The 26354-nt window shown below is 38.6% G+C and overlaps 4 protein-coding genes across 6 annotated transcripts; 2 read left to right on the top strand and 2 right to left on the bottom strand.

Annotated features, from left to right (window-relative positions):
- Positions 1-22: 22 nt before the first annotated feature.
- On the bottom strand, positions 23-2459 carry LOC141900827 (protein O-linked-mannose beta-1,4-N-acetylglucosaminyltransferase 2-like). The gene is made up of 2 exons (XM_074787879.1): positions 2329-2459; positions 23-2024 (listed from the first exon to the last, which is right to left on the bottom strand). Exon 2 carries the CDS (start codon positions 1995-1997, stop codon positions 48-50), a length of 1950 nt encoding a protein of 649 aa, XP_074643980.1. The 5' UTR covers positions 1998-2024; positions 2329-2459; the 3' UTR covers positions 23-47.
- Positions 2460-2543: 84 nt separating this feature from the next.
- Positions 2544-5119, top strand: LOC141900928 (macro domain-containing protein RSc0334-like). Of its 2 annotated transcripts, none has more exons than XM_074787984.1 (10): positions 2544-2603; positions 3153-3435; positions 3513-3636; positions 3727-3851; positions 3940-4035; positions 4297-4317; positions 4417-4520; positions 4598-4628; positions 4758-4831; positions 4912-5119. In XM_074787984.1, exons 2-10 carry the CDS (start codon positions 3330-3332, stop codon positions 5005-5007), a joined length of 777 nt encoding a protein of 258 aa, XP_074644085.1. In that variant the 5' UTR covers positions 2544-2603; positions 3153-3329; the 3' UTR covers positions 5008-5119. The 2 variants fall into 2 exon arrangements, with proteins under 2 accessions (XP_074644085.1, XP_074644084.1); XM_074787983.1 differs by having other exon boundaries at positions 3513-3632; positions 3714-3851; positions 4912-5110.
- Positions 5120-10734: 5615 nt separating this feature from the next.
- On the top strand, positions 10735-17931 carry LOC141915348 (homeobox protein SIX6-like). Its single transcript, XM_074806842.1, has 2 exons — positions 10735-11450; positions 17670-17931. The coding sequence occupies exons 1-2, from the start codon at positions 10735-10737 to the stop codon at positions 17929-17931; spliced, it is 978 nt and encodes a 325-aa protein (XP_074662943.1).
- Positions 17932-21505: 3574 nt separating this feature from the next.
- On the bottom strand, positions 21506-26119 carry LOC141900887 (zinc finger protein-like 1 homolog). Of its 2 annotated transcripts, XM_074787955.1 has the most exons (7): positions 25973-26119; positions 25512-25629; positions 24519-24715; positions 24144-24423; positions 22658-22778; positions 22370-22436; positions 22133-22268 (listed from the first exon to the last, which is right to left on the bottom strand). In XM_074787955.1, the coding sequence occupies exons 1-6, from the start codon at positions 26072-26074 to the stop codon at positions 22382-22384; spliced, it is 873 nt and encodes a 290-aa protein (XP_074644056.1). In that variant the 5' UTR covers positions 26075-26119; the 3' UTR covers positions 22133-22268; positions 22370-22381. The 2 variants fall into 2 exon arrangements, with proteins under 2 accessions (XP_074644048.1, XP_074644056.1); XM_074787947.1 differs by lacking the exon at positions 22370-22436 and having other exon boundaries at positions 21506-22268.
- Positions 26120-26354: the final 235 nt, after the last annotated feature.

The raw sequence follows: 26354 nt of genomic DNA, 5'->3' as shown, positions 1-26354 counted from the left end.
GGGTGAATAATTTATCTTTATTTGTAAAAATAATAAATACGTACAATTCACGTGGAACATTGCTTGTGCTCATTGAATGGCCCGACTTTAGAATCTATAAGACAACGAATCCATAAATTATACGTTGTATTTCTAATCACTGGGAGTTTGACGTCAGTTTTTGTGGTAAACCAAGCCTTATATTCATCTCGACTATCAACCTGTAACCATACTTCATATTTCACTTCAAAATACTGCAAATATTTCAAATTCATCGGAGGAGACCAGAATAAATCTAAATAAATAACACTTTCTTCCGTATTCAAACGACACCGAATCTGTGTAACGGGCGCCGGGAACAATTCATCATGAATTACTTCGTGTTTCTGATCGTTTGTCAATTCGCGTAAAATGTTTAAAACTTCGGCAATGTTTACGTGCGTATCCTGATATATCCGATACAACCAAGCCGGATCATTACAGCACAGATGACTCGGAACGAAATCTCGTGTCATTATTTGCTCGCGAACGGATTCCGATAAATGTTGTAATCCGCCGAGGTGTTTCTCGTTGTCGGGATACGCGACCGTCGATTCCACGCGCGTATTTCTCAACGCCGCGTATTTTAAATCGACGCCCGGCAACTCGCATAGAGTTTTATACGGTGTATAATTTGACGGTTCGATCGCGTACGGAAATAACTCGAGAACGAACGAACCGCGCGGTAAAAACATAGCGGTGACAAGAAGAGAACCGTGAACTGCTATAACTCCACGAGCGCGACTGACTAACTGAATTATTTCGTTCACCGTATGAGTCGTTAAACTCGCGCTGATCACTTTAACGTTGAACTCCCGAGCTACGGCGACTACGAGATCATTCTCATTAATAATCAATCGATTCTCTTTCCTCGACAGCAACACGACGTAATTCTTGAACGAAAGTTTCGTCGGTCGGTCGGTCGTCGCCGCTGCCGCTAGATTCGTTCGTAAAAATCGACCGAAGCGCCGCAGGTCGCGACCGGTCAAAGCCGTATCCGCGATCGGTCTCTGCGGTTTATAAAGTCCGAAATCGTACCACGTTAAACTCGAGCGAAGTCCGACGTGAAGTTCGCTGAAGCAGATATGTCTCTTTCGATCGAACATGTCGGTTCTCGAGATCGGCGCGTGAATCGTAATAGCGTTATACAGAGACATGTATTCATTCGCCGTTGTTTTATCGTAGAAAATCACCTGAATATTCAATAAATTCTTAGCGAATTTCGTATTTTTCTGATCTAATTTTTGCGAATATGTATAAAATAACGGCACGAGTTCGTCGTGTAAAACGTGCATTAAATTCCCGCCGTTAAAACGACCGATTAAATGCGACGTCGTTTTTACAAATTCGAAATCGTTTTCGCGTATTTCGGAAAGCGCTATAACCGGCAGATCGATATAGTTGAAGTAGAGGGCGTTGTGATCTTTAATCGTCGAACTATCGAGTAACGTCGGGTCGAATCTATCGGCCGGAACTCCGTGAACGACGCTAGACGTAGAATGATAGAATATGAAACTATCGCTGGTCGGTGAGTAACAGAGATTGTGAAATTCGCAGTTTCTATTCGTGTGATCAGAACCGTAACACCAAACCGACGAACCGTCGGTTCTTAATTCTTCAAATTCCTTCCTCTCATTCAACGTCGCCGGTTTTTCTGTGGGCAGAATTTTTTCTAACGAATCGAATGAACTTTTGTAGGAAACCTCGGCTGATTTCAGCGAAACGCTAGTTTTAGATATAGATATATATTGTTGTCCAGTCGACTGCTGCTGCTGCTGGAGACTATCATCAGCTTTATTAACGGTACCCGATGGTTGAATACTGTGAATTGCCGATGAACTGGTAGCGGTCGATGTTTGTTGATGATCCGTATTTTTCACAGCGTTGTCATCGGTTCCGACGTGACTGAAGAATAATTTTAGAATGAACGCAGTCAGTACAGCCAGTACTAGTTGTATTACACAACCGTGTCTTATCATTATTATTATCCTGTTCAGCAGCGCCTTCTGTAAAGTAAGAATATTTCATATTCAGATAGAATTAACTCAAATTTAATGATGAATTCCATTCTTTATCTACCAGTTTTTTTTCTACAAATATAACCAGTTTGCTGTGTAATGTAGCAATCAGCCTGAACTAATCCATGGTGAAGATGTTCTGAACTTCTTCAGATCTAACTTTTAGGACTTGAGTCTTCTTGGCCTTGGCCTGGGGACTTTTTTGCTTAATGCTTTTTGAAGTGATCATGTTTGCACTATTGATTAATTTGAATCAAAGTAATTACAAGTACAAAATACATTAAAACTCAACTCAAAAAATCATTTTAAGGTTCTCGGTGTTGAACAATCTCATAGGGAGCTGCAGAAAGTGCTCGTTTATTGGTAAAACTATCGGTTAACCATCAGTTTTCGGCAAAAATTCGATTTTGATGGGCGCCGCCATCTTGGATTCATCAAATGTCTTCATCACCCAGAAATGCGACAGGTGGCGCTGAGTACGTGGAGCCAGTATATCCATTTCCGTTCCCTGATTTTTTGCACAAAAAGCCAAAATATTTTTTTATGAATTCATAAAAGTAGTTACGGGTAAGCTTGATATGGATCCTCGCTTGAGCATGTTGTGTTAAACTTTTAGACGCGTCGCTTGCCAGGCTGAGGGTTTGATTGCCTCGCACATCTGAACTGAAGCTCATACTTACACACAAACCCTGCTGCACGCAAATCCCTCATTCTTTGGTCTCTTGCAATTGCCCAAGATTTCTTGGGTGGACAGATTGCCGTGAAGAAGAGGCCACCATTCAAGGCAACCAGTCTATGTATAACTAGCCTATCAGATGCGTTATTTTTCATCCACACATTTGCTACGCATTTAATTGACTCGATACATGGACTGGTTGACATTTAGCGGTAACCAGTCTACCCAAGAAACCTTGGGCAATTTAATAGACCGATGAAGGGTTTGCGGTCAGGGTTTGTATTGGCATGAGCTCCAGCGAGCGGTAATCAAACCCTGGCAAGCGAGGATGGGTGATCACCATGACTTGGACGTAATGTTTTCATCTCTAAGTAAAAACTCTGGTTGGAATGGTGGGATTTGCATATGAAATCTATTTGATATTTTACTTCTATTTTCAGTTGCTTCGTCCTGAACCACATTTAACTTCTATAAATGATCGCCGCAGCACGAAGTATACGCATTATTTCATCGATTCCAAGAAGTTTTTCGCCGTATTTTGAGAAAGCTACAATCAGTCAGCTGCCGTTAATACTCGGTAGAAACTTAATACAAAATACAATAACAACAGAAACAGGATGGATAAATTCCTGACTCGCAACGTGAACAGTGGATCTTCAGATGATGAAGAACAACCATCAAAACGACGTTTAACCCGGGGAACTATGGGCGAACAGGAAAAAGGTTAATTTCAGCGGATGTTTTGCCGATTTGAGATTATTCTAGTAAACACTAATTAAGTTTTCTTTTCTGATTTTTAGAAAGATACATGAAAATGACGAGGAAAGAAAAGAGACAGTTGTATAAGTGCAAGTCAGATTTCGTTACTCTAGAGGATGTTATAACGTGGGAAGAACAAGCGCGGCAAGACGAGATTGAACGTACGTTTCTCATGCTACATCAGCTATTCCAAAGTATCGATAAAACCTGTATGAATTACACATTTTTTCATTGTTTTACAGTTGATGAATCCAGCGAACAGTTTTCGATTGACGATGAAATCATTTCGAAGGTTTCGTTGTGGAAAGGAGATATTACCACTCTAGAGATTGATGCTATCGTTAATGCGGCGAATAAGAGTTTACTCGGAGGAGGGGGAGGTCAATAAACTATATTTATTATAACTAGAAACGTCTATTTGAAGATTAATGCGGTTAACTGTATTTTCATACTATGTTTGTTTGGTAGTTGATGGAGCGATACATCGAGCTGCTGGGCCGTATTTAAAACATGAATGCGCTGCGCTACAAGGATGCGATACCGGTGATGCCAAAATAACATTAGGTAATATCGAAAATTCATCGATCTGCGTCTGGATTGGAATAACCGGATTCGTATTGTACTGGTGAATCTATCATCGATTAAACTTGCGTAACAAATACTGTAAAAGCCTGATGAACAGAGCAATGATATAATGGACAATGATAAACAATAATGAAAGGTTTAATGATAATGATGAATGATAAGAGATTATGATAACGATAAATACTGATTGATGATAATAAATAAATGGTGGTAATACAAAATGTTCTTTTTCATCCACAGGTTACAATTTGCCCGCTAAACGTAAGTAATGATTTGGACTCTACGATAATTGCCCCCATTTTCTAGATTGCTGAATTTGTATTTTAACAATAATCAGATTAATATATCGCGTTACTGTAGATGTTATCCATACTGTTGGACCCATGGGTGAAAATCCTGCAAGACTTGAAAGTTGCTATAAGAAATGTCTCGATTTAATGAAGGAGAATAATTTGAGATCAATCGTAAGTTGTTTTAATCAATGCGATTCTTTAGATTAATTGTGAGTTTCCTGGTTTTATTTTGCTGTCTTTTGTTGCAGGCATTTCCATGTATCTCAACTGGTATATATGGTGAGTATTATTCCCTGTTCTATGGGTGGAAGATCCTCTACAGAATATCGTAAAACAATTCAAAATCTATATTTGTTTCAAATTGTTTTCAATATGGAAATGTTCACATGTTAGATGATAATTTTACAGGTTACCCGAATAAAAATGCAGCCAAAGTAGCTCTTCATACTGTACGTTACTGGTTGGATGAGAATAAAAATGATGTGAGTTTTACTGAAACTTTGGCGAATCTAAACACAGATAATCGAATACAAGGTGGATTTTTCGCTGATTTATTTTGTAGGTTGATCGGATAATCTTCTGTCTGTTTCTACCTGTTGATGTGAATTACTATACGAGATATTCACCGTTTTATTTCCCTTTACCCAGAAACGACTAAGAGATCGATAGATTGCCCGATAGATGGCGGACGTGATGCGCATTTTGTAAATAAGTTGTATCATACTGTGAATATTTAATGAAATATGATTAATATATTGTAAATGCTTATTCGTTATGAGTCAATAAAGATTGAAATTCTTTTCAAGTTTTGCCTAATTTTCGATTGTTTGAATCTGAATCGAATGAAGGATATTGTGAGAATCGGTGATATATCGAGGATCGAATACGACCAAGCCCATCATTAATAATTCCAGACGTCACAGTAAATTATTTGTTGATCGCGCCGTGACTTATAATTGTCAGGAAGACGCTGCCATCATATATGATACGGCGTAGCTATAATAACACGGGAGGTGTCGAGGGTAATTTGATCTATTCTCCCGTTACAATTCGAACATATATAATTACCCACTTTCTTGGTAGTTTGTGCCGTTTCATCTTACAGTAAGCGCGTCATTAACAAGACCAGTAACCAGACCCGAACTTACCCATCTATTCAGAGAAACTTCTCCAATTACGGTTTTAAACGTTTGTTATTAAAATATCAGCATTCATAGTGCTTTACTATAGACGTCTAGAGGTCTGAGGATCCTAATCTCAAATAAAAGAAAGTGCTTTTTTGTATACGTTTTGTATAAGTTAAACCTTGAAACGAATATTAACGGCAGTTTTAGTTCATCGTATTAGAATTCAAAATCGAATTGATGTTTCAGTGTATCTATTGGCTGGACACTGCAGGATAAGTTCACATGTTTTACTAACCGGTAACCACGATAACAGTTTTTACATAGGTTCTAGTTTGCAAACAGAATGAAATCAAGAAATTAGAAATTGAGGGTGGTTTCCATGAAGAGGGGGTCTTTAAAAAGACCATCGCAACCAAAACCTCAAACGTTGTTACCGGTACTTCAAACACATGGTCGAGCGAACTTGTTAGTTCCAGTTGAGATTATCGTGCTCTAGTGGAAGACTACGTTTGGGAGTAGGGTTTCATGTGTTCAATGTGGTGCCGGACCAGTAGGCTGGTTGTCAAATATTCACTTTCCAATTCCAATTCAGTGGATCATAACTGTACCAAAAGCTGGTAAGAAAAAAACAGGCTATTTAGTGGTATGAACAGCTGGGCTTCAAATGCGGGCTTCGAAATATATTATAATGTAGCATTAGATTTAGAGAAATGGACAGTTTGTTAATTAATTACTACACTCTGTTTCGTAACACACACACCATTAATTTCCTACATCTACATCCGGTTTGTCTGCAGTCATTGAACACTGATTGTTCGTGTAGGAAATTAAAGACGTTTTACATTGACGTGTTATTCGCGCGTACGACAGACGGCCACCACGCTACCGGACAACGGACGTTTGGCCTATTATGAGAAATTGGAGAACAATGACAGCCACAAAAATGATCACGAGTTTCGCGTGGAGAGAACAAAACGAGACGTGAGTTTAATGAGGCTTGGGCGTGTGGCCTCTTGGACATGGTTATTGTCAATAGATTATTATCAAACCATCGTCCAGTAGATTCCATATGACCTTGATCGGTGTCTTCATAATGACTGTGATGGGCTCGGATACCTCTGCCCCGGGGAGACGACGGCCGGGTAGACACCTCTTATTGCCTACAGTCCGTCTGATGTTTGAATAAGTACATTATAAAACAATCGATTTAGAAAGAAGTGCGATCGGTTACTTTTCATTTAGATTATGACGTATGTAAACTTTTTTGTCAATTACAACTTTTATGACAAAATCAAAACATGGTATCATAACTAATTGGAGACAGACAGATAGACAGTTAGGGTTCTCTAATATCATAGGTTGAAATCAGATGAGCAGAAAAATGATTACGTAAATGATATGGAGGGACTTAAAACGACAAAAAGGAAAAGGAAGTAAGTTACCACTTGAAGAGACCAGCGGTATCAATATAGTTCAAATATATACATCTATTACTCATCACAATTGTACAAACTGGTTTAATGGGACACGTAATCTTAAAAAGATTTTCCCGGACCGGTCTATACTAAAGACGGCGGAATAAGAATAGGATGGAAAAACAACATGCTAAGTTATACAAAAAGGTCCATTTTCCGATAGTTACGATTCGATGGCCACGAAGCGGAACTTTCTTCGTTTTAGTATTTCAATAAAAAGGCAGCATCCTAATTTCTTATAGCGATAAATTATTATACATAAAATCATAAAGTATGTCTATTTACCAAATGATATAAAGCGGATCAGATAAAACTGTTCTTTTTTTCTCGATGGAGATTAATCTTGTCATGTTTTAAACGCCTTTTATATGGAAATTATTCGCTTTGCTTCGTTAATGGTAAGATAATGTTACCTACGTACAAAGGAAGGGAGCAGAAGTTTCGTCTGTTATTGAAAACCTTGTGTCTTAGCTCCGAACCCTTTTCGCGAGCTCGTTGAAATATAAACCCCGTTATTGAAAACACAATTTAAACCCATAATCGCTTGTGCGCATATTATTATCTAACCGATCCTTCGGATAATATTTCATGTCAGAAATTATATCTGTAACATGAAGTTTTCCTGACGAAAAAAATCGGCTTTTGCTTCAGCGTTCGGAAATTCTAGCCGATGAATCGTCCTCAGGTGACTTTATAACGCGGAACCAGCAGAAGCAAAACCGGTAAAAGGAGAGGAAGCAGCGGTAATACCACGAGTGACAGACAGAGCCAGCAGCCAACAGCCAGCCAGCAGCCAGCTCGCCAGCGGCTGTAGCACATACAAAAAACAATAGACACCAGACAACCTTTTGGTTTCTAATAAAAGAATTAATAATCTGTCATTAATTAGGGTCTTTGAGATTCTATTCTTATTTAAAAATTGTGTCGATATGTTTGTCTTTGATCACACCAGGGAAGTGTGATCTCATCACACTTCCCTGATCACACAGAATTTACGGTAGACTGCGCTGCCTCATATGTTGCGGGACCAATGAATTCTCTCCGCGCCGCAAATCCCGGGGTGTCGGAGCAGGGATGGGTCATTATTACGACGAATCGGAGTCAGAAAACTTGTTATATATTGTCAGGGCTACGCGATAATCTGAGACAGTCGACTCCGATGTAAACACAGTGTATGTAATGCATAATCTTTTTAATCGAGTAATTTAGTAAAATTCAATTGATGAATACCAATGATGGAAAAACGAAGTACTTCCACGTGGCTCGGCGTCCTCAGTTTGAAAATTATTTAAACCTAGCGCGCGTGTGTGTACAAAAAAATGTGTTTTATTTACAAGGACGCAATCTTTATTATCATCAAAATGATTAAAAATTATCTATATTGCAATCAGTACTAGATGTACAAATGTGGCTACGCTATTCATCTATTTAGAATCCCACCGTTAAATTTCTTTGTTAAATACATGAAACGGGCAAATGATATCCCGTTCTCTGACGGACAATCTGTTTTATTATTGAAACCCTCATGAGAGGCGGGATATCCGCGGTAAAATTGGGGACCAGGTGCTTTTGTGACTTTAAAGACACATGTGACTGTTGCGCGAACTTACAACTAAACACGCAGCACGTGCCGTATATTAGCTACCTACTGAGCTGGCGCATGGCTCGGAAAGAACAATTCAATGCGCGTTCACAAATGAATCCCCATGCGAATATACCTGACGAGATGTAAGCTTTGTATCCAACCTAATCAGCCAGAACAGATCCAAAGGATTATAGAAACAAATAGCCGCGTTAATAGATAACATCCGAGTGCATGGCGATCGATACTCAGATTATGTTGATGGTCCCCTGATCATTCTTTTGATTAAACTAATCGACCCCTTATATCCGGACACTGTTAAACTACTGACAACTAATCTCAAATCTCATCTGCAGACAAACCGCTAACGGAAGCTATTGAACCACAGTTTCATTTAATTTAACGAGTCTCAACGCCTTCAAACAGCGTAACTACAGCAACTCAGTCTCAGTAAAGATAGGCCTAATATAAATCTGAATTCGACACCTTTGAAATTTACAAATAACGAATCTTCTTGGCAACACTGTAATAATTGCTACCGTAATGGGAAAAGAATGGACCGGACTCTTTACCAACAGCCTTCATTTCTGCGTTCCACACCTTAAAGAAGGTGCTCATTAAGAAAGAGCTGTAATTTTATGATCAAATTACTGGATGCACAAGGAACGGTCTGGTAGCGATTTGTAAACCCGAGCCCGCTTGTAATCGGAAGCCTATTATTTGTACGTTTTGAACAGGTCATTACGAGTAATGCCGGAAAAGAACGGACACCCTTCGCGAACACGCGGGGAAGTGTGGCTAGGCGATAATACTAGCAATTAAAATGGCATTGAAATTGTCAAAAGTTCGACATGAAATATCTCAGTTTTTTTTTTCAAAGAAGAAACACGATCGCCTTAATATATTTCTGATTTCATAGTTAAGTTGTTCTCAATGGTTTTGTCAGTTTATCGCGCGTGCGTGCGTTTACCATTGTTAAATGCATTTCCGAAGCCCCACAGGAAGAAGTGTTTGAAACACATTGTAGGAATCATTTTTAATGAATCAAAAAGCATGTTTGCCCTTGGATCAATAACAATTTGTTAAATGCGGAAGGATATATCATCGGAAATGATGATAAATGAACGAGAAATCCACGTGGCTCACGACACTTTTCACGGAGAATATCCACTGTATATCCGTGAATGATAGTCTCAATGTGTTCAAGTGTCATACATTCACATCAGCTATACATCATACTGTCATGATTTTGACATTACTGGACGAGCGCGAAAATTGAAAGAGCAAACAGAAATTGAAATGATAGAGAATAAAGAAAAGAGTTTCCTGCTAATCGGGTGCCCCCTAAGACCAATTTTACCGACTCGAGTCCATCATTGAAGTTAGCTAGCTGGGGAAGAGGTGATGTATATATCAGCTCACTCTGAAAGGAAAGTCTTAAAACAATACACGATGGTCATCGACATCCCTGCGCGCGAAACTGCCTGATATATCGTTTTCAAGTGAGTTTCCAATGTGGTAGAACTAAACGTCCAATCTTTCCATTCGTTTACATCGAACTAATCCTGCGTATAATCTAAACTAAATCTCAGTTTATTGTGGACAAGCCGCTTTTGTGAGAACTGTAAAGATTGAATTAATTGCGGATCTTGTGAATCATAGATGTTCAATATTTTGCGTGAACTGGCGAGTTCGTCAATTGTGAATTCCATTCTCAATAACGAATAGAGGGATACATATTTACAGTAAAGAAAAGAGGAGTTTTACTTTACTGGTTTTGTCTATAGAATCATCAAAGGTTTCATCTAATGTATCTAGTTATTATTATAATACATTAGTTTGATTGATATGAGGCGCGTTTGTAGATCAATGTGTTGTTAATGAATTCAATTATAACTTTTATGTGACGTATCGTCGGAAGGCGTATGTCGTGAGTATCCGTTTAAAATCAAATCTATATCACACACACTCATGCGGCTTTTATGTATTGTGAAAAAAATCGCTGCGCATTTTACCGCGATTTTGTCGACGAGCGTCGTGAATGACGAGTGTGACTCGTGTGAGCGTATTGTGTCGACCGACCAATCACGACGCTTGCGAGCTCGAGTAGGTAGGAACTTCATCGGTAATATAAGCGGTTAGTAATCACAGCCGGATATCACATTAGAAATCATCCACAATTTGTGAAAATCGAGAAGATCATGTCTTGTGATAACGCTATGGTTTCACCGCCGGCCAATACACCACCTCTCAGTGTCGTTGATAACTCTAGTCCATCTAGTCCTCCGGACAATCATGGCAACGATGAAAATCAAAATACGACAAAAACTTCGGATAATAATATTTCGGACTTGTTATCTGGGAAGAATTTAACTTTTTCACCCGAACAAGTAGCGTGCGTGTGCGAAGCATTGCAACAAAGTTCGAATATAGATCGGCTAGCTCGTTTTCTTTGGTCTCTACCTCCGAGTGAACTTTTGCGAGGATCCGAAGCCGTGCTTAAAGCAAGAGCGACTGTCGCTTTTCACAGGGGTGCATTCCGGGAACTATACGCTATCATGGAAAGTCACAATTTCGACCCGAGTAACCACCCGATGTTGCAGCAAATGTGGTATAAGGCGCATTACATGGAAGCGCAAAAGATTCGCGGTCGGCCACTGGGCGCCGTCGATAAGTATCGCCTTAGACGTAAATATCCACTTCCTCGAACGATCTGGGACGGTGAAGAAACTGTGTATTGTTTCAAAGAAAAATCGCGACAAGCACTCAAAGACATGTATAAACAAAATCGATATCCGACCCCGGACGAAAAACGTAATTTAGCCAAGAAAACAGGACTGACGTTAACTCAAGTTAGTAATTGGTTCAAAAATAGACGCCAAAGAGACCGTACCCCACATCAACCTCACTGTAGATCGTAAGTGAAAATTCTACACTTGTTATATAAATGATAATAATGAGACTTTATTTCAGGGACCGGGATCTCTATAGAGTGAATTATAACAAATTGACTTTACATAAACGCTGGTTACACAAAATTTAGTATTATACACCTATAAAGATATATTATTGATCAAATTCTGTTAAGGAAATTCTGTTTTAAATGAATAGCTTGGACTGAATGAAATTTGTATGGTTAAGTAGTGGGATATCTTTAACCGTTCTATTTTACAATTCTATGCGAAATTCTGTACTTCTATTTTCCGTTATTATTTGTTTATATTTTGAAATCAGTCAGATTTTCTTCCGGGCTCAATATATAAACTTATATGTGTATATACGTAATAGAAATCACGATTCTCAATATGATGTATATTTATCAATCACGTATAATATAGCACTTCATCCATTTCATATGTAACACCTGAAGGAATAGTATTTGCGAATTGAATTTATTAAGAGCTTTATACTGTATGCAAAGCAAGCCCGAGGACGGTTTGCTGAATATTTTCCGACATAGATACCGTTCGTATACGTAGCATTGTTCTAGATATTGGATTTTAATTTAAAATTCTACGCGCGTATAAGTGCAGAACTAAACTTTAACTTCTGCTTTTGTCATCAAAAATATTCGACGCCTTATATAAAAACGTCGAACCATCTGAAAACATGTGTCTGAATCAATTTCAATCATTTTAACCAATAAGCATTCTCCACCCACATCACCACGGATCGATAGCTAAACGTGTTTCTACTTAAAGGAATTTACCTTTTTAAAGTCAAATTGTGAACTTTACTAAATGGGATATTTTAATAGCAATTCAAACATCGATATACTCGTCTAGTATAAGCTATCGTTTCCGATCATTTTAATTTAGGAATTATTTAAAACTAGTCAAATACAATAGATTCACTTATAATATAACGTTAAAGCTGCGCTATTCATCATTAAGGTCAATTCGCGACATTTAATGATACCATCGTCTTCTGATTAGTTCCATATTCACGATATCATAAAAGCCGATGAATGATTACAAATTAAAATGACCACATTCAATAATTCTCTAAAATCCCAGCATGATGGCGTTTAATATATTTGCATCAATCTGTGGATATATGGTTCTATTCAGACTAGAGGACACAATGTAAAATATCGTAGGTTCACTCAAAAGAAAAGTGTAGGTTTTTAGATAATCCCCATGAACCAGTAATGGATGAAATGTAATTCAACCCGAGAGTCAAGATAAGTTCATTTCAATGGATAGAGAGAGAGTCAGTAGATCCTATGAGACCGCGTAGGTGCAATTTAACATTTACATTCAAGACCAGTATGAGACCATCTTAGTTCTAGCGCCAATCTAACAACTTGAGACCACAAGATTTAAGACGTGTTTTCAACTTAAATCTCTACTATGGAATTGGCCCCTGGTTTTATAACCTACAGTAACCTACAGTAGTTAAACACGCAAATGCGACATTTTGCTATACATTTTGTATACTGTAATCAGTGTGAGACTTAAAAAAATAAAGTGTCATATAGAAAATCAGAGCTTTGTGCGCGCTAACGTGAGATCAATTTAGAACAATAGTTTGGATGTAACATACACCCAATCTGTCGATATTTGTCATCTGGGCTTGATCGATTTCTGAAATTTTCTACCGTTTTTTCGTTCTACTTGATCATCTGTTGGACCCTTGAAAAGCCGACAAGTTTGACAAGCCATCCTCTCGACTGGCTCGTTGTATATGCAACCGTCCGTCGTGGTCACACGACTCCGAAACTATTCTATCCACATTTCTTTTTGAATTCACCGATAAAATCAGACAAGAAACCACGAATTAGAGATTTTTACTCTATCTATCGCCCGATTAAACTAACGAACCGTATCGGATTCTGACGCCCGGAGATATGAACATAATGATAGAAATTGATAGAAAAAATGTATGTAACTTTTTGTCAGAAATTCATGAATCATTTTAAACCGAGTTAACAAACACCTGCCTATTGTGAATAAAGCAAAGGTATATACCGGTGTGAATCGATACGTCGGTTGAAAATAACCCGTGTTAAACATTACGTATTGTTTTACCGACTATGCCCTACGGTTCAAGTGAACGCAAAATATACTTTGAATCCATCGAAAGTCTGTCATTATTGACAATATATCAGCCGTAATTGTCATTGCGAAAACATAAAGGGACACACCTAGACTCTCGCTTCGTCAATTACATTTTCAATATATATTGTTAGCCATTTTCAGAAATGATTAGTTATGATATTTAATTGATGATGTGCTGCTAGTCGCCGTTACATATTACAGTGTGAAAGATGTCATAAAAGTAATTGTAAATCAAAATGAAATCATATTAGTGAAACTAAACGTTTTAACCCCTAACTCATTTTCTGAATTATTACCAAAAGCACAGAACTTTTCAACACAGCAACCAGCTTAAACTGGACTCTCACCTCCTGTACAAATTGCTTTCATTAGCGTTACGCTCATTGTGTCACGCATTATAAACTTATTCTTGGTAATATGATGTACAATATAATTCAACAGGGACCCAATTGACCATTGCTTTGCTCATTTTTCTAAATCTGTAAAATTGCTTTTAACGTAGTTTATACGTTTGTGTGTATATAAATTCACATGAATATTTTTTCTAATTTTTTTTTTGTAAGAAAGTAGCTACACATTAAATTCTGATATATGGAGCGTATCGAGTTTCAATTTTGTATTTCCGGAGGCTTAAAATACACCCAAGCAATTTGGCAGAGGTAATAACAGAGCCTTAAGCCGTTTTGAGTCTATATGACGATGTATGGCTTTGATTCGTGCGTTTTATACCAGTGAAGCAATTCGTTCCAAGCTGTCAACTCATCATTGGTCTCGTCTATAACGTCACGAGCGCAGGTTTCGATTTGTGATCCGCGATCAAATATCAAATACTTTGATAAATCAAAACCATCAATCTATATAGTCTTGTATATTTAACATTTGTATATGTTCGATAGTTTAAGCTGTAGATTCTGTGAGATGCTGAGCGCGTGAATTAAACGAATTTGAACCCAATGAGAATTACGTGTTCATAGATCCTAATTATTAGATTTCAAACGATAAGTCGTGTCGTTTATTGAAACGGGCTGGCGGAGTGGACATCCAAAGAAAAAAGGTGCACAAACCATGGACTCAAAAACGTAGAGTCCATGCACAAACAAATTACTTCACCATTGATAGAACACTCTGAGTCGGCGTTGTGATGTTAGAAAATCCCACTTGCAATCCGGAAGTAAGACGTGCCCGAAAATATCTCCATCTGTTGAATGATTTATTTTCAACGTTTCGACATAATCCTTATGGTCATCTTCGGTAATACTTCAGTTGCAACAAAATTATCAAAACATGAACTGTTCGGACTCGTTTTTCTGCCCGGTTGCGGGATTTTCTGTATAGGAGACTATCTTTTATTTTCTGTTCCCCAACTGATAACCTGCTAATCTGCTAACCGCAAATCGAATCTATCTGAAAACGACGTGTCTTTTCGCTGATTTAAACGCGATGCACTAAAAACAAAAAAGGTTTCCAATATAAATGACGCATATTATATTTCAGGTTATCCGATACTGCACTGAGTGTATGCTCATCTTCCATGTGAAATCACCTGTTTAAATGTGGCCAAATAATCGCCTCATTAAAAAAAAAACCATCGGGTTTGATAAACTAATATTTGTTGTATTGAAACTATTCCAAAGTGATCTCAAGTTGGGACTTTTTTCAGGCGGGACCATCGTCCATTAACCAACATGAAATACATTTCCTTCAGATTGTTGATTGAGGATTCATTACATAACAATAGAACAATAACCAAATATTAACATTGTTCTTATCCGAATAAAAGAATATTTAGTACAGTGTCCATTTTCAGGGAAAATTTCAACACAAATAGTTGGTTTAATTTCTTCAATATTTTCAATGAGGACACTAATTAAAACTTAGCTGTTCTAAGCTCAACGGTTTCATGGAAAGGTACCCTCTACCCAGGACATGTTGTATTTTTTGGGTTCTTAAGGCACGTCCACGCAAGCCAGATGTATTTGAAGTCGTCAACGCGTATCTAACACATCGGGTAAAATAAACATTCCGATTTAAAAGATGTGTGCATTCATTTTCATTTTATCATTACGAATTTTTTATTCAGTGAATGCCACACGCGGCCCGCTCAGCAGTAGATTATCTCTGAAATATTCATGTTCGCAAACTTCCCTTACTCACCACAAGATGCTGAATTTATTGTCGGTATTTTTTACATTTAGCGTTATATTGTTTGGTCGTCTTTGTCTCCGTCATACCGACGTCTTGCTGGGTAAGCAGGTACGCCTTATGCACGCGGATTAAATTACAACTTATCCGTCTCGAATTCATCCTGTCTCAGAGGATCTAGCGCCGGTCGGTGTCCCCGGCGAGTAATCGCTATGAATTTCACTAATAACTTTCTGTACACAAACACGCCGAAGCTTTCAATGGATAAATCTCGGTAAGTCTTAGGCTAATCACAAAAGGAAAATCGCTTCATTTGCGGCGTCCACGGTATCCTCGGCAGACGAGTCTCTTTGACTGTGCGCTTGATAAAAACGTTTTTAATTATTAATGTAAACGGGGTACTTAAGCAGTTAATAAAGCGGTATTGAGATGATTTGACGACAGCATGTATAACTGTTCACTGAACTAGAAGATTAATGTCTCGCGGATTATTCCATCCCAACAAGTCGAATTATTTACACTGACACATATAATCAGATAGTAAAACAGAATAATCGGATAGGATGTGGTGGACATCTTCGTACACAAATCGTTAGTTGCGCGTACAGGTCCATTTCTCTGTGAAAATTATCCATTTCCAAATTCAAGCCCTAAACGATAGTATTTATTTTGAATGAAACATTAATAACAGACTTCACATTTTGACAGTTGATCAAGGTTTCTTCACTATGCGATTTGATTTATGCATTTAATTAGCCATTTTGAAGTCATGTAATTTACGAAGTGGTACTTGTTAATTAGCGAAGCCTCTAAGTACAATCACATTGCACAATCGATGTCCGGGTTGGGCGTTGTCGGACCATCGCGTCGGGATGTAGTGCCCAAGGGTAGGGGACCCTAAATAGTGAACAAAGGCACGTTCACTCTGGAGGTTGTGTCAATTACCTACGTGTAATAATACCCTAAGGGGTATTCTATTCTGCTCGCTTCTTACACGATGAGGTTTCATTTTGACCCATTACGCAAATAAAGTTTCCAGTAAACGAATTATTCACCTGACTCAATTACTGCAATTATCATTGTATAGCGATCTGATATCGCTGTCGTTGCGCACAGGCAAAAATATGTTATATACATTGAAAATATGATTTATATGACAGAGATATTAATGAGATTCTATGGATCCTTCTGAGAAATTATCAAGATATATATATATATATATATATATATATATATATATATATATATATATATATATATATATATATATATATATATATATATATATATATATATATATATATATATATATATATATATATATATATATATATATATATATATATATATATATATATATATATATATATATATATATATATATATATATATATATATATACATATACGTATATCAGTAAGCAGCTCGAGGCAAGATGATAAAGTGTAGAACTTATCGCCTTCAGCTAACAAACAACACCCACCGTTTGGAAATCATTTTATCAGCCAATAAATATACAAGTTACTGTAATTATCTTCTAATTTTAGGAGATATCCGAACAAAGCCATCGCGTTAAGATGAAATAACACGTAGCCCTAAGATAAAATATATTGTATTGACGAAATCAAACAGCCAATTGTTTTACTTCGGGCGCTATTGACACGTTTGTAACTCTTTTCGAAAATACCGATCGAAATTCGTGGAGAAATTAAAAAGGCCCAGGGTGTTCTGACGCTGCTATGGATCTTTTCAATTTCCTGAGTATGTTACGAGTATGTCAAGGGAATAAATGGCATTTATTCCGGGAGGACTTTTCATCTTATGTACGTATGTACATATACATATAATGTACATATATACCGTACGCCCTAGACGCAGATATAGCTAATATTTCTGCATTCATGAGTTTATTAAAGATTTCATCCTTCTTTCAGAGAAATGGCGATGCAAGGAGAAGAGAACCACGGCGTCCACCACCCAGCCGCTCACCATCATCACCATCATCACCACCATCACCAGGCTAATCTACATCTCCACCAACAGGCTGCATTACAAAGAGACTTACTACAAGCGAAAATGCTTGAGGACAACAGAAATAATATGGCACTTGCTTTACAAGTAAAAAACGAACCACTTCCGGCTCACGCGCATTATATGTGTTCGACGATTGACCATACTCTGGCTCACGGTATATAGCAAAGATTGGATATCATAGAGTATTTGATAGTTGCCATATTGGTGCTCAATGAATATATATATATATATATATATATATATATATATATATATATATATATATATATATATATATATATATATATATATATATATATATATATATATATATATATATATATATATATATATATATATATATATATATTTGTACATATATCTTATCGAATATATATGCCTAGCATTTTATATCACTTCATCAAAATTGTATAGGTGTATATTGTATAATAGTTACATCAGTCATCGCAAGTTTTCAGTTTCATGGTTGTGTTTATGCTGATTTATTATTGATATGTAATTACGCACAATAATACAGTATGTGTACGAATTTAAATCGTTTATCCGCTATAAACGTATTGTATCTTTTCATCCAGCTACGTATATATCAAAATGAGGTTTCAAATTTGTTGCTTAGATTTCGAAAAAAGAAACAACGGTGTTCTCATAGCGCCACGTGCTCGACTACTACCTTGAAATCAGTTGTTCAAATGCCGGACTTATTCGATACAACTGAATAAATCGTAATAGTTTATTACCTATTAATTGAAAACCCCAATCACCTTGTAATGTAATGTATTTAATGATGAGGTATACCTTTGAGTAATCATTTGACCAACACTGGTTCCCTTGGTGTATATACATTTTAGAATTCCTCATTGGAGACGCAAATTTATGTATACGGTCGTTTATTATGTTATTTTTCTGTAAGATTTTATTTAATTTAATTTCTTGATAAAATAAAAAAAATTGATAAAACTGTGAAAATAAGGCGACAATTCATTTCACTGCCTTCCGAATGATAATCAGTGACAAAAACATTTGAAAGCGTGTTAATTTGATCTGATAACATGATACCGGTCGTATATTATTAGAGCGTAAAATATTTTCGGACGTTTCAACGATTCAAGGTTTTTTAAAAGGCGTAATGTAGATTTATTTTCATTTTTAAAAGCACTTGATCAACCGGGCGATTATTCAATGCGCGCGATGATATCTAGCAAGTCTACACCGCAGTGAATTTGTAGCATTACCAAAAAGCGACGACGTAAAGTTCATGTTTATTGACTGATGTGAAAAACCCCTGAGAATGTCATACGCTTATGAACGGGGGCAGGAAACGACGTTTTGTATGAATCTCTGTATACACCGAGCTTCATACGGCAATCCTCGGGTCCCCGGTGACTTCTTTCAACGTCGGTGTCACATTTCTAATATGTTGTGCTGCCAGCATCTTCAATACTTTCCTGTGGCTGAGAGCGCGTGAGTTGCCTATTCGTCGTTAATGAATTATTGTGAAGCAGATCATCTTTCAAGCACTCTACCTGGATTACGAACTATGAATGTCTATTCGTATCAGCTCGTTGCATAAGCCCATGCGTTGCTTCAGTGGAATAACTTTCTTTTTTTCTTCTCTGGTTCATTTGCAAAACGAGCTTTGCCGCATAATATTAAGTATATACATGTATACGCTTGAAGAAATGTAATATTCGGAGATATTTAAAACGTATTCGACACATCTGTCTCTTCTATCAAACACTGTTTACTCTTCCGCGGAAGTGGTTTGCGCGTTTGATAAAATCTTTGATAGACCTACGGGCGCAGAGTAAATTTTTGAAAAATCGACAGTTCAATTAACAAATCATTTCCAGAAAATCCCCTTTCTTCAGAAAAATCATATCGAGCAAATATTCAGCAAAAGGTAGTGAAATACTGTATTTATTCTAAGGATTATGTTAATGCGATTTTCTGTGTCTTCGCCAGAGGCAGCAACCAAGAGGCCCACCGAACCCGCAGATGGTGCAACACTTGAATACAGTCCGAAATGTCATACACCGAAACAATGTCGAAAATGTTAAGTGAATGAATCAAAGAAAAAAAAAATCAGAGTATTATTTTCAACTTTTCAGTAGGGCCCCTCCTTAAAGCGAAACGCACACGATGCATGGAAACATGTTTCTGTCTCCTCTTTCCGTGTTTCCCTGCGTCGTATGCGATGCGCTTCTGATAAAAATGAAACTTGGGCTTGAGATATGGTATCTAAATCATCATTAGGGGAATTCAATGACGATGTTTAATATGTTCATACGAAAGTTGTTGTTTACTATAACAATGCTGCCACTTATAAAAAAAAGAATCCAAGCAACCTCACGCAGACGATGTATTTTTCAGTTGCCAGGGAAACTGAGAAATTTCAACCGAGTTTTGAAACTGTTGTCAACTTACTGTTACAATGAATGTGAGAAACGTAGGAAATTCCTTATTCTCTATTGTCCCTTTGGAAAAATAAATGTCGAAAATGATGGGAAAGCACGAATGGAATGGCAGAAAGATGGAACAAGCTTAAGAACGTTTTTAGTAGTTTGACGAAGAAGGAAGCATACATTTTCTCTTCGTTAACATTATGGTTTATAGGATTCGCTGCCGTAATAAACGATTTTGTGAACTATACAATAACGGAAATTACTGTTTTAACGACTCAAAACGTTTCTATTGCCATTTTGGTAAGTCAATTTATGTAGCTTCAAAACTGATAAATCTATAGGAGGTAGGCCCCTATCCAGCTTTTTAGTTTTAAATCATTCAACATATGCCTACACGTTTCACTAGCGTATTGGGGTTCTCTGTTCACCCAGTCCTGTAGTGTGGCTGTCTCTACAGTGATCTCCGTCGCTCTACGATCCTAGTGTACCCACCCACCCAGACACGTTCTGTGGTACATCAGACACTAAAGGTTCTTGGTGAAGGTTCTCCGATGCTGTTGTTGTTAGGCCTATGTATCATGTCCTTTGCGCTCATGGTAGTCTTTATTTTCAGATGATACATGCCATGGGATTTTATCAAGCCTTATTAGGCTACGTGTATACAACACTCATTGGAATCCGAGGGAAAATGCCCGAAATTGCAAAATTTCTAATAGGTAGGTCCAATTGTCGGGACTCAACAAATGGCTGGTTCATGGGTTTCCTTTTTTTGTATGTAAAATCTACGAGGAAATTAAGAAGGGATCTTTTCTTTTCCAGGTGGTCACATTATGTTGATGATACTACGGATTATTGTAGAACTTCTATTCGTCAACTATCGTCCTGAGCATTACAGAAACTTTACGGACTCGGGGAAGTCATAATCGTTACTGGAGATGGCGTGCATCTTTATCACGTCTAATCGGGCATTGACGTAAATAAAGTGCAGTTCTAACTCTAACGTGTACATAAATAGATAGATGTAAATAATATATTTCAATTTTCATCTGCTGCGTGTACGTTTTCTCGTCATTCTGCTTAAAACTCATCGCAACCAGACGAGTCTGTACCTCAGATCTGTGGTTCCCAGTAATGATTGGATAAATCGAAGGAATAGGCCCATCTGAAATAGGTCTACCTGGAACTGGATCCAGAATCGCAATATTTCAGTCCTCTATGCTTAACGTAACCATCGAGAGAAGAACCCGAGATGATTTATCTCATCAGTCAGTAGAGAAAATGAGAAAATAACGAAACAAAATTCCACACTAAGTATTGAAATAAATATGATTTAATCGTATTGGACAGGGCATTGCATCAAATTTACATCATATATATTACTCTAATATACATAGTACACGAATTGTTATAATACAAAATTTCATCAAGATACACATTTCGTATTGCGCTAACATAGATTACTGTCAATGGCCATTAAAGGGTGTTACCACCCTATAGCAAATGATAGGTACAACAAAGAATTCAACCCAACTTTTACCGGAAAAAAGTAACGTGCGTACGCAAGGTCACAGGGACTTGTCGAAATAAAAGAATTACAACAGTAGGTACCCACCGTCAAAACAAGAAATTTTTTTCTTATTTATAGTTGGTACCAAGCATATTGTTGTAAATCTTTGATTTCGGATCTCAGCTTCGTACGTCAAGCCCCTGCGAGCTAAATAATCGCGCATTGAAATACGATCGATAGAAGTTCACACAATTATTGAGACTGAATAAAATACACCATACCGCATGCACATTTCTAGCTGAAGAATATAGACTTACAATATACAACTCGTCATCCAGTCCGTCGAATATAGTCGCGTTCCTTCAAAAGTCCCTCTCGGAAATTCATGACGACGCAACTAGGTTTTACCGATCCTGATATTAGGGTTAGCCATCGGATCTAGAAACGGATCGCGGTCGGCTTGCTCGCGGCCGAATTTCGTAAACAACACGACTACGGTGATAAAACCGATCAATCCGATTGTCAAAACTACGATAAACTTCTTAAACGTCGAAGTCGGATTTCGTCGCAATTTATTTCCTTGACGAGATCTGTAAAACGCAAACAGTACATACGTTATACTTTTGCAGAAAAAAAAAACGGCGACAGGTCGGCCATCTTGTTTTCGATCAATTCTAGGGTAGATACATACAAAAACCAAAAATCAAGCCTGATACATCAAATCACGATGAAAACTTCCCAAAGAAACAAGATTCTGTCTACAGATGAAAATGGAATGCAATGAGAGCCCACTGGGCCTACGACCCAAATGGGTTAAAACTTATCACACGAAATTTCTCAAATTCCATAGCATAAAACTTAAAATTTCACATAAATTTTCCAGTATTTTTGCAACAAGTACAAATCCTGATTTTACATATTCATTTTCTAGTCACCGATATCCATTTGATTTTGACTATAAATACAGGCGAATACTTACTTAAACCATTGGGCGAACCAGTGAAACGCAGGTCGTCTTTTATATTTATCTACGTCGTGGTCATAATTTGAATTCCTTAACACATCATCACCAGTCGTATCGAACAGTTTTCTACTCGGATCTATTTACATATGAAAAAGAAAAGAAAATCATTGAATTTATCTAACGCGATGCTGCAAGCCATGTGAACATCGGGCAGGTTTAGTTCATTTTCGATCAACTCAGAACTGACTGGATTTTACGGCACCCGAAACCAATAGAGATATAACATTGAATTTTCGTCTTTTTTGACACCCTCAACCCGCTAAGCGCCACGCATGGCATTATAAGCGGGTTCGATGTTTCTTTTTCCCAATGGGGGAGAGACCAGAGAAGAACCTTCGACCGAGAAACTCTGTCGCCACCAGGGTTTGAACCCATAAACCCTGGATTGACGAGATCAGTGACTGGCGGCTTAAACCACTCGCCCACTGTGCCTCTGGGGCTGGTTGCATAGTCATGGCTTGGACTTAAGACCAGTCTAAGACCAACTTAGTTCCATAGCCAATCTAACAACTTAAGACCAGTCTTAAGATTTAAGACCACTTTTGGACTTTGCACGACCGTGCAACCGGCCCCTGATTTTCTACTCAGTGGTTCAATTTACTTGGAGGTTATTTCATTTAATAAAGAGGACTCTACGTTTGACTGCAGCATAGATTCAGCTTGTGGCAAGGATCCACCAGGTGTCACTAAAAATCTATACTAGTACACATTTTGATGAGTCCCGATTCAATTAAAATCCATCCATAATTTCTCGCATTATATATGAACCCTTAAGATTATCCAGAATTTATCGAGAGAAGTGATTGATCCAATTTCTGATCTGGGAGGCTAAGAAGTTATTTGAGAATGAACAAAGTTTCTACAGTTGTCTTATTGATACACGCGCCATCTAGTGGAAAAGCTGGTGCTGCACGCAGGTTCGTTGATTTACTTAAATCATCGATTTGATGGAATTAATTGAAATACAGAACACAAATTTACAGCTAAGGATAAGAGATCAAGTACGACACCCAGGGGATCCCATCCTCCCCCGGCAGGGATTCGAACCTGATGGCATCGAGACCCGACACGGTATGAAACCCTGCCACACTAGACCCAGTGCGCAGATACATGCGCAGCTTAGATGATGTCATTATTAGCCAATCAGATATCCCGTTTTATTTTTGCCTGGGTTTTCACATTTATAGCTCTTCCGTGAAATTTACCTCAGCGATTATACAACGAGCAATCTGATTGGTGCCGCAAGTTTTCGTGCGGCAAAGCTGTGCATGTACCTGCGCGCCTGGTCTATTGTGGCAGGAGTTCGTGCCGTGGCTGAGTGTAGCGATGCCATCAGGTTCGAATCCCTGCCGAGGGAGGCCGAGGGGATCCTCATTCACCACAAATAGTAGTGCTGTTGTTAAACGTTGCCCATAGTAGCCCCAGGAATCGATATACTCACTTGAATACAGTTCAGAATGGCCGATATGACTCGTTACTGAACTACCGACATCTTCTATATTTACAGCGACACTTTGTTTTTGACAATCTGTGTTATTGGATGGAGATGTGACATAATCACTGTGTTTAAACTCATTAGACAGGTTCGGTGTATAATCATCCGTCACAGCTTGAAAACCACGTGAATCGTCGACATAGTGATCACTGCTGAGCAGGGCTTTGTCATTGGTAGATACACATTCTTCTTTCGAAGCATCAACTGCATTTTCTTGTTCGTCGATCTGCGAAGAAAAATTCAATCAATAATGAATCTAATTCTCTCGCATTTGAAATTTGACAAAAATATGGCGGCTAAATCGGACTAAAATGCTCTTACCAATAATGGTAAACCAAGTCCGGCTCTCGCCCAATTGACCTGCGACAAAAGCGTTCTAAGGGATTCAGCTACCGGAGATACCTGATTGACTGACGGAAACAGTCCAGATTTACAAACAGGACACTGGTATCCCGCAGGGGCCGTGTTCTTCGGTAATTTCTTTGCATAATTATTGATACAGTCCCAATGAAAGATGTCTGAAAAATGAAAGTATTCATATTCCCGCATTATACACATCACATTAATTTCTCTGTAACATTCATAAAGTACATGAGCCACTGCCCCACTCCCCCAGTGGGGTATGAGCCACTGCCCCACTCCCCCAGTGGGGTATGAGCCACTGCCCCACTCCCCCAGTGGGGTATGAGCCACTGCCCAACTCCCCCAGTGGGGTATGAGCCACTGCCCAACTCCCCCAGTGGGGTATGAACCACTGCCCCACTCCCCCAGTGGGGTATGAGCCACTGCCCCACTCCCCCAGTGGGGTATGAGCCACTGCCCCACTCCCCCAGTGGGGTATGAGCCACTGCCCAACTCCCCCAGTGGGGTATGAGCCACTGCCCAACTCCCCCAGTGGGGTATGAGCCACTGCCCAACTCCCCCAGTGTGGTATGAGCCACTGCCCCACTCCCCCAGTGTGGTATGAGCCACTGCCCCACTCCCCCAGTGTAGTATGAGCCACTGCCCAACTCCCCCAGTGGGGTATGAGCCACTGCCCAACTCCCCCAGTGGGGTATGAGCCACTGCCCAACTCCCCCAGTGGGGTATGAGCCACTGCCCAACTCCCCCAGTGTGACATGAGCCACTGCCCCACTCCCCCAGTGGGGTATGAGCCACTGCCCCACTCCCCCAGTGGGGTATGAGCCACTGCCCCACTCCCCCAGTGGGGTATGAGCCACTGCCCCACTCCCCCAGTGGGGTATGAGCCACTGCCCCACTCGCCCAGTGGGGTATGAGCCACCAACCCCTGGGGCTGTGTGGAATTATGCTTACCATAGCACAATAATCGTACACATGGCAGATGATCTTGTTGAAGATGATTATTACACAGTAAACAAACAGGATTATAATCACTGTCCTGAAGCCATCTTAAATATGACTGAACAATACACTGAAATGAGAACAAACAATTTTTCCATGTATTAACAGTGGAGTGGTTCGATATTAGTCACATACACTAAAGGTTCTCGGGTCGGTGAAATATTAGTTTTAGTATTCACCCATATTTATTCTTTGACATATCATGACGTATTTTGAAGTGATTGTTATTAGGATGGACGCCTCCGCTTCGATAGACTAACTACATGTCGACTACGAAATGTCAATGACAACACGACAATAATGACGTGTCTCATAATTATTATCCGCTGCACTGCGCTTTGCTTGTGTGGTGTGTGGACGTGGTATGGAGCAGTCCCTCCTTAACTCTAAACCTAACCCTCCGAATTACTCACCTGCGAATGATTGGCTACTAAACAATGTTCACACACATTCACGCGATGTTGGAAACAAAATAAATTAGTCACTTTCTTTTTGGGACACTTACAAAGGCCCATGATGACGGCGATCCGAAAGGAGAAACGGTTACAGCGGATACCGGTCGGCCATGTTTTTAATAATGATTAAAACACGGAAAAGGAATTGAGAATGGACCACATACAAACCCTAAAACGCGGAATGAACGAATTTTTACTCTTATCCTACTCCATTCATGATACTGTATATATGTTTATAGCCTATTCTCTGTTTACATTAATTATGTTAAAATTTCTTTCTAAACTGCTCCATTATACTGTGTTATTTTTGTTTTTCTATTCTCCATGTCCCTTGTTTGTC

The sequence above is a fragment of the Tubulanus polymorphus genome, chromosome 1 (genome assembly GCF_964204645.1).
Source record: "Tubulanus polymorphus chromosome 1, tnTubPoly1.2, whole genome shotgun sequence".
Lineage (NCBI taxonomy): Eukaryota > Metazoa > Nemertea > Palaeonemertea > Tubulaniformes > Tubulanidae > Tubulanus > Tubulanus polymorphus.
This window is presented reverse-complemented; position numbering and strand designations above follow the sequence as displayed.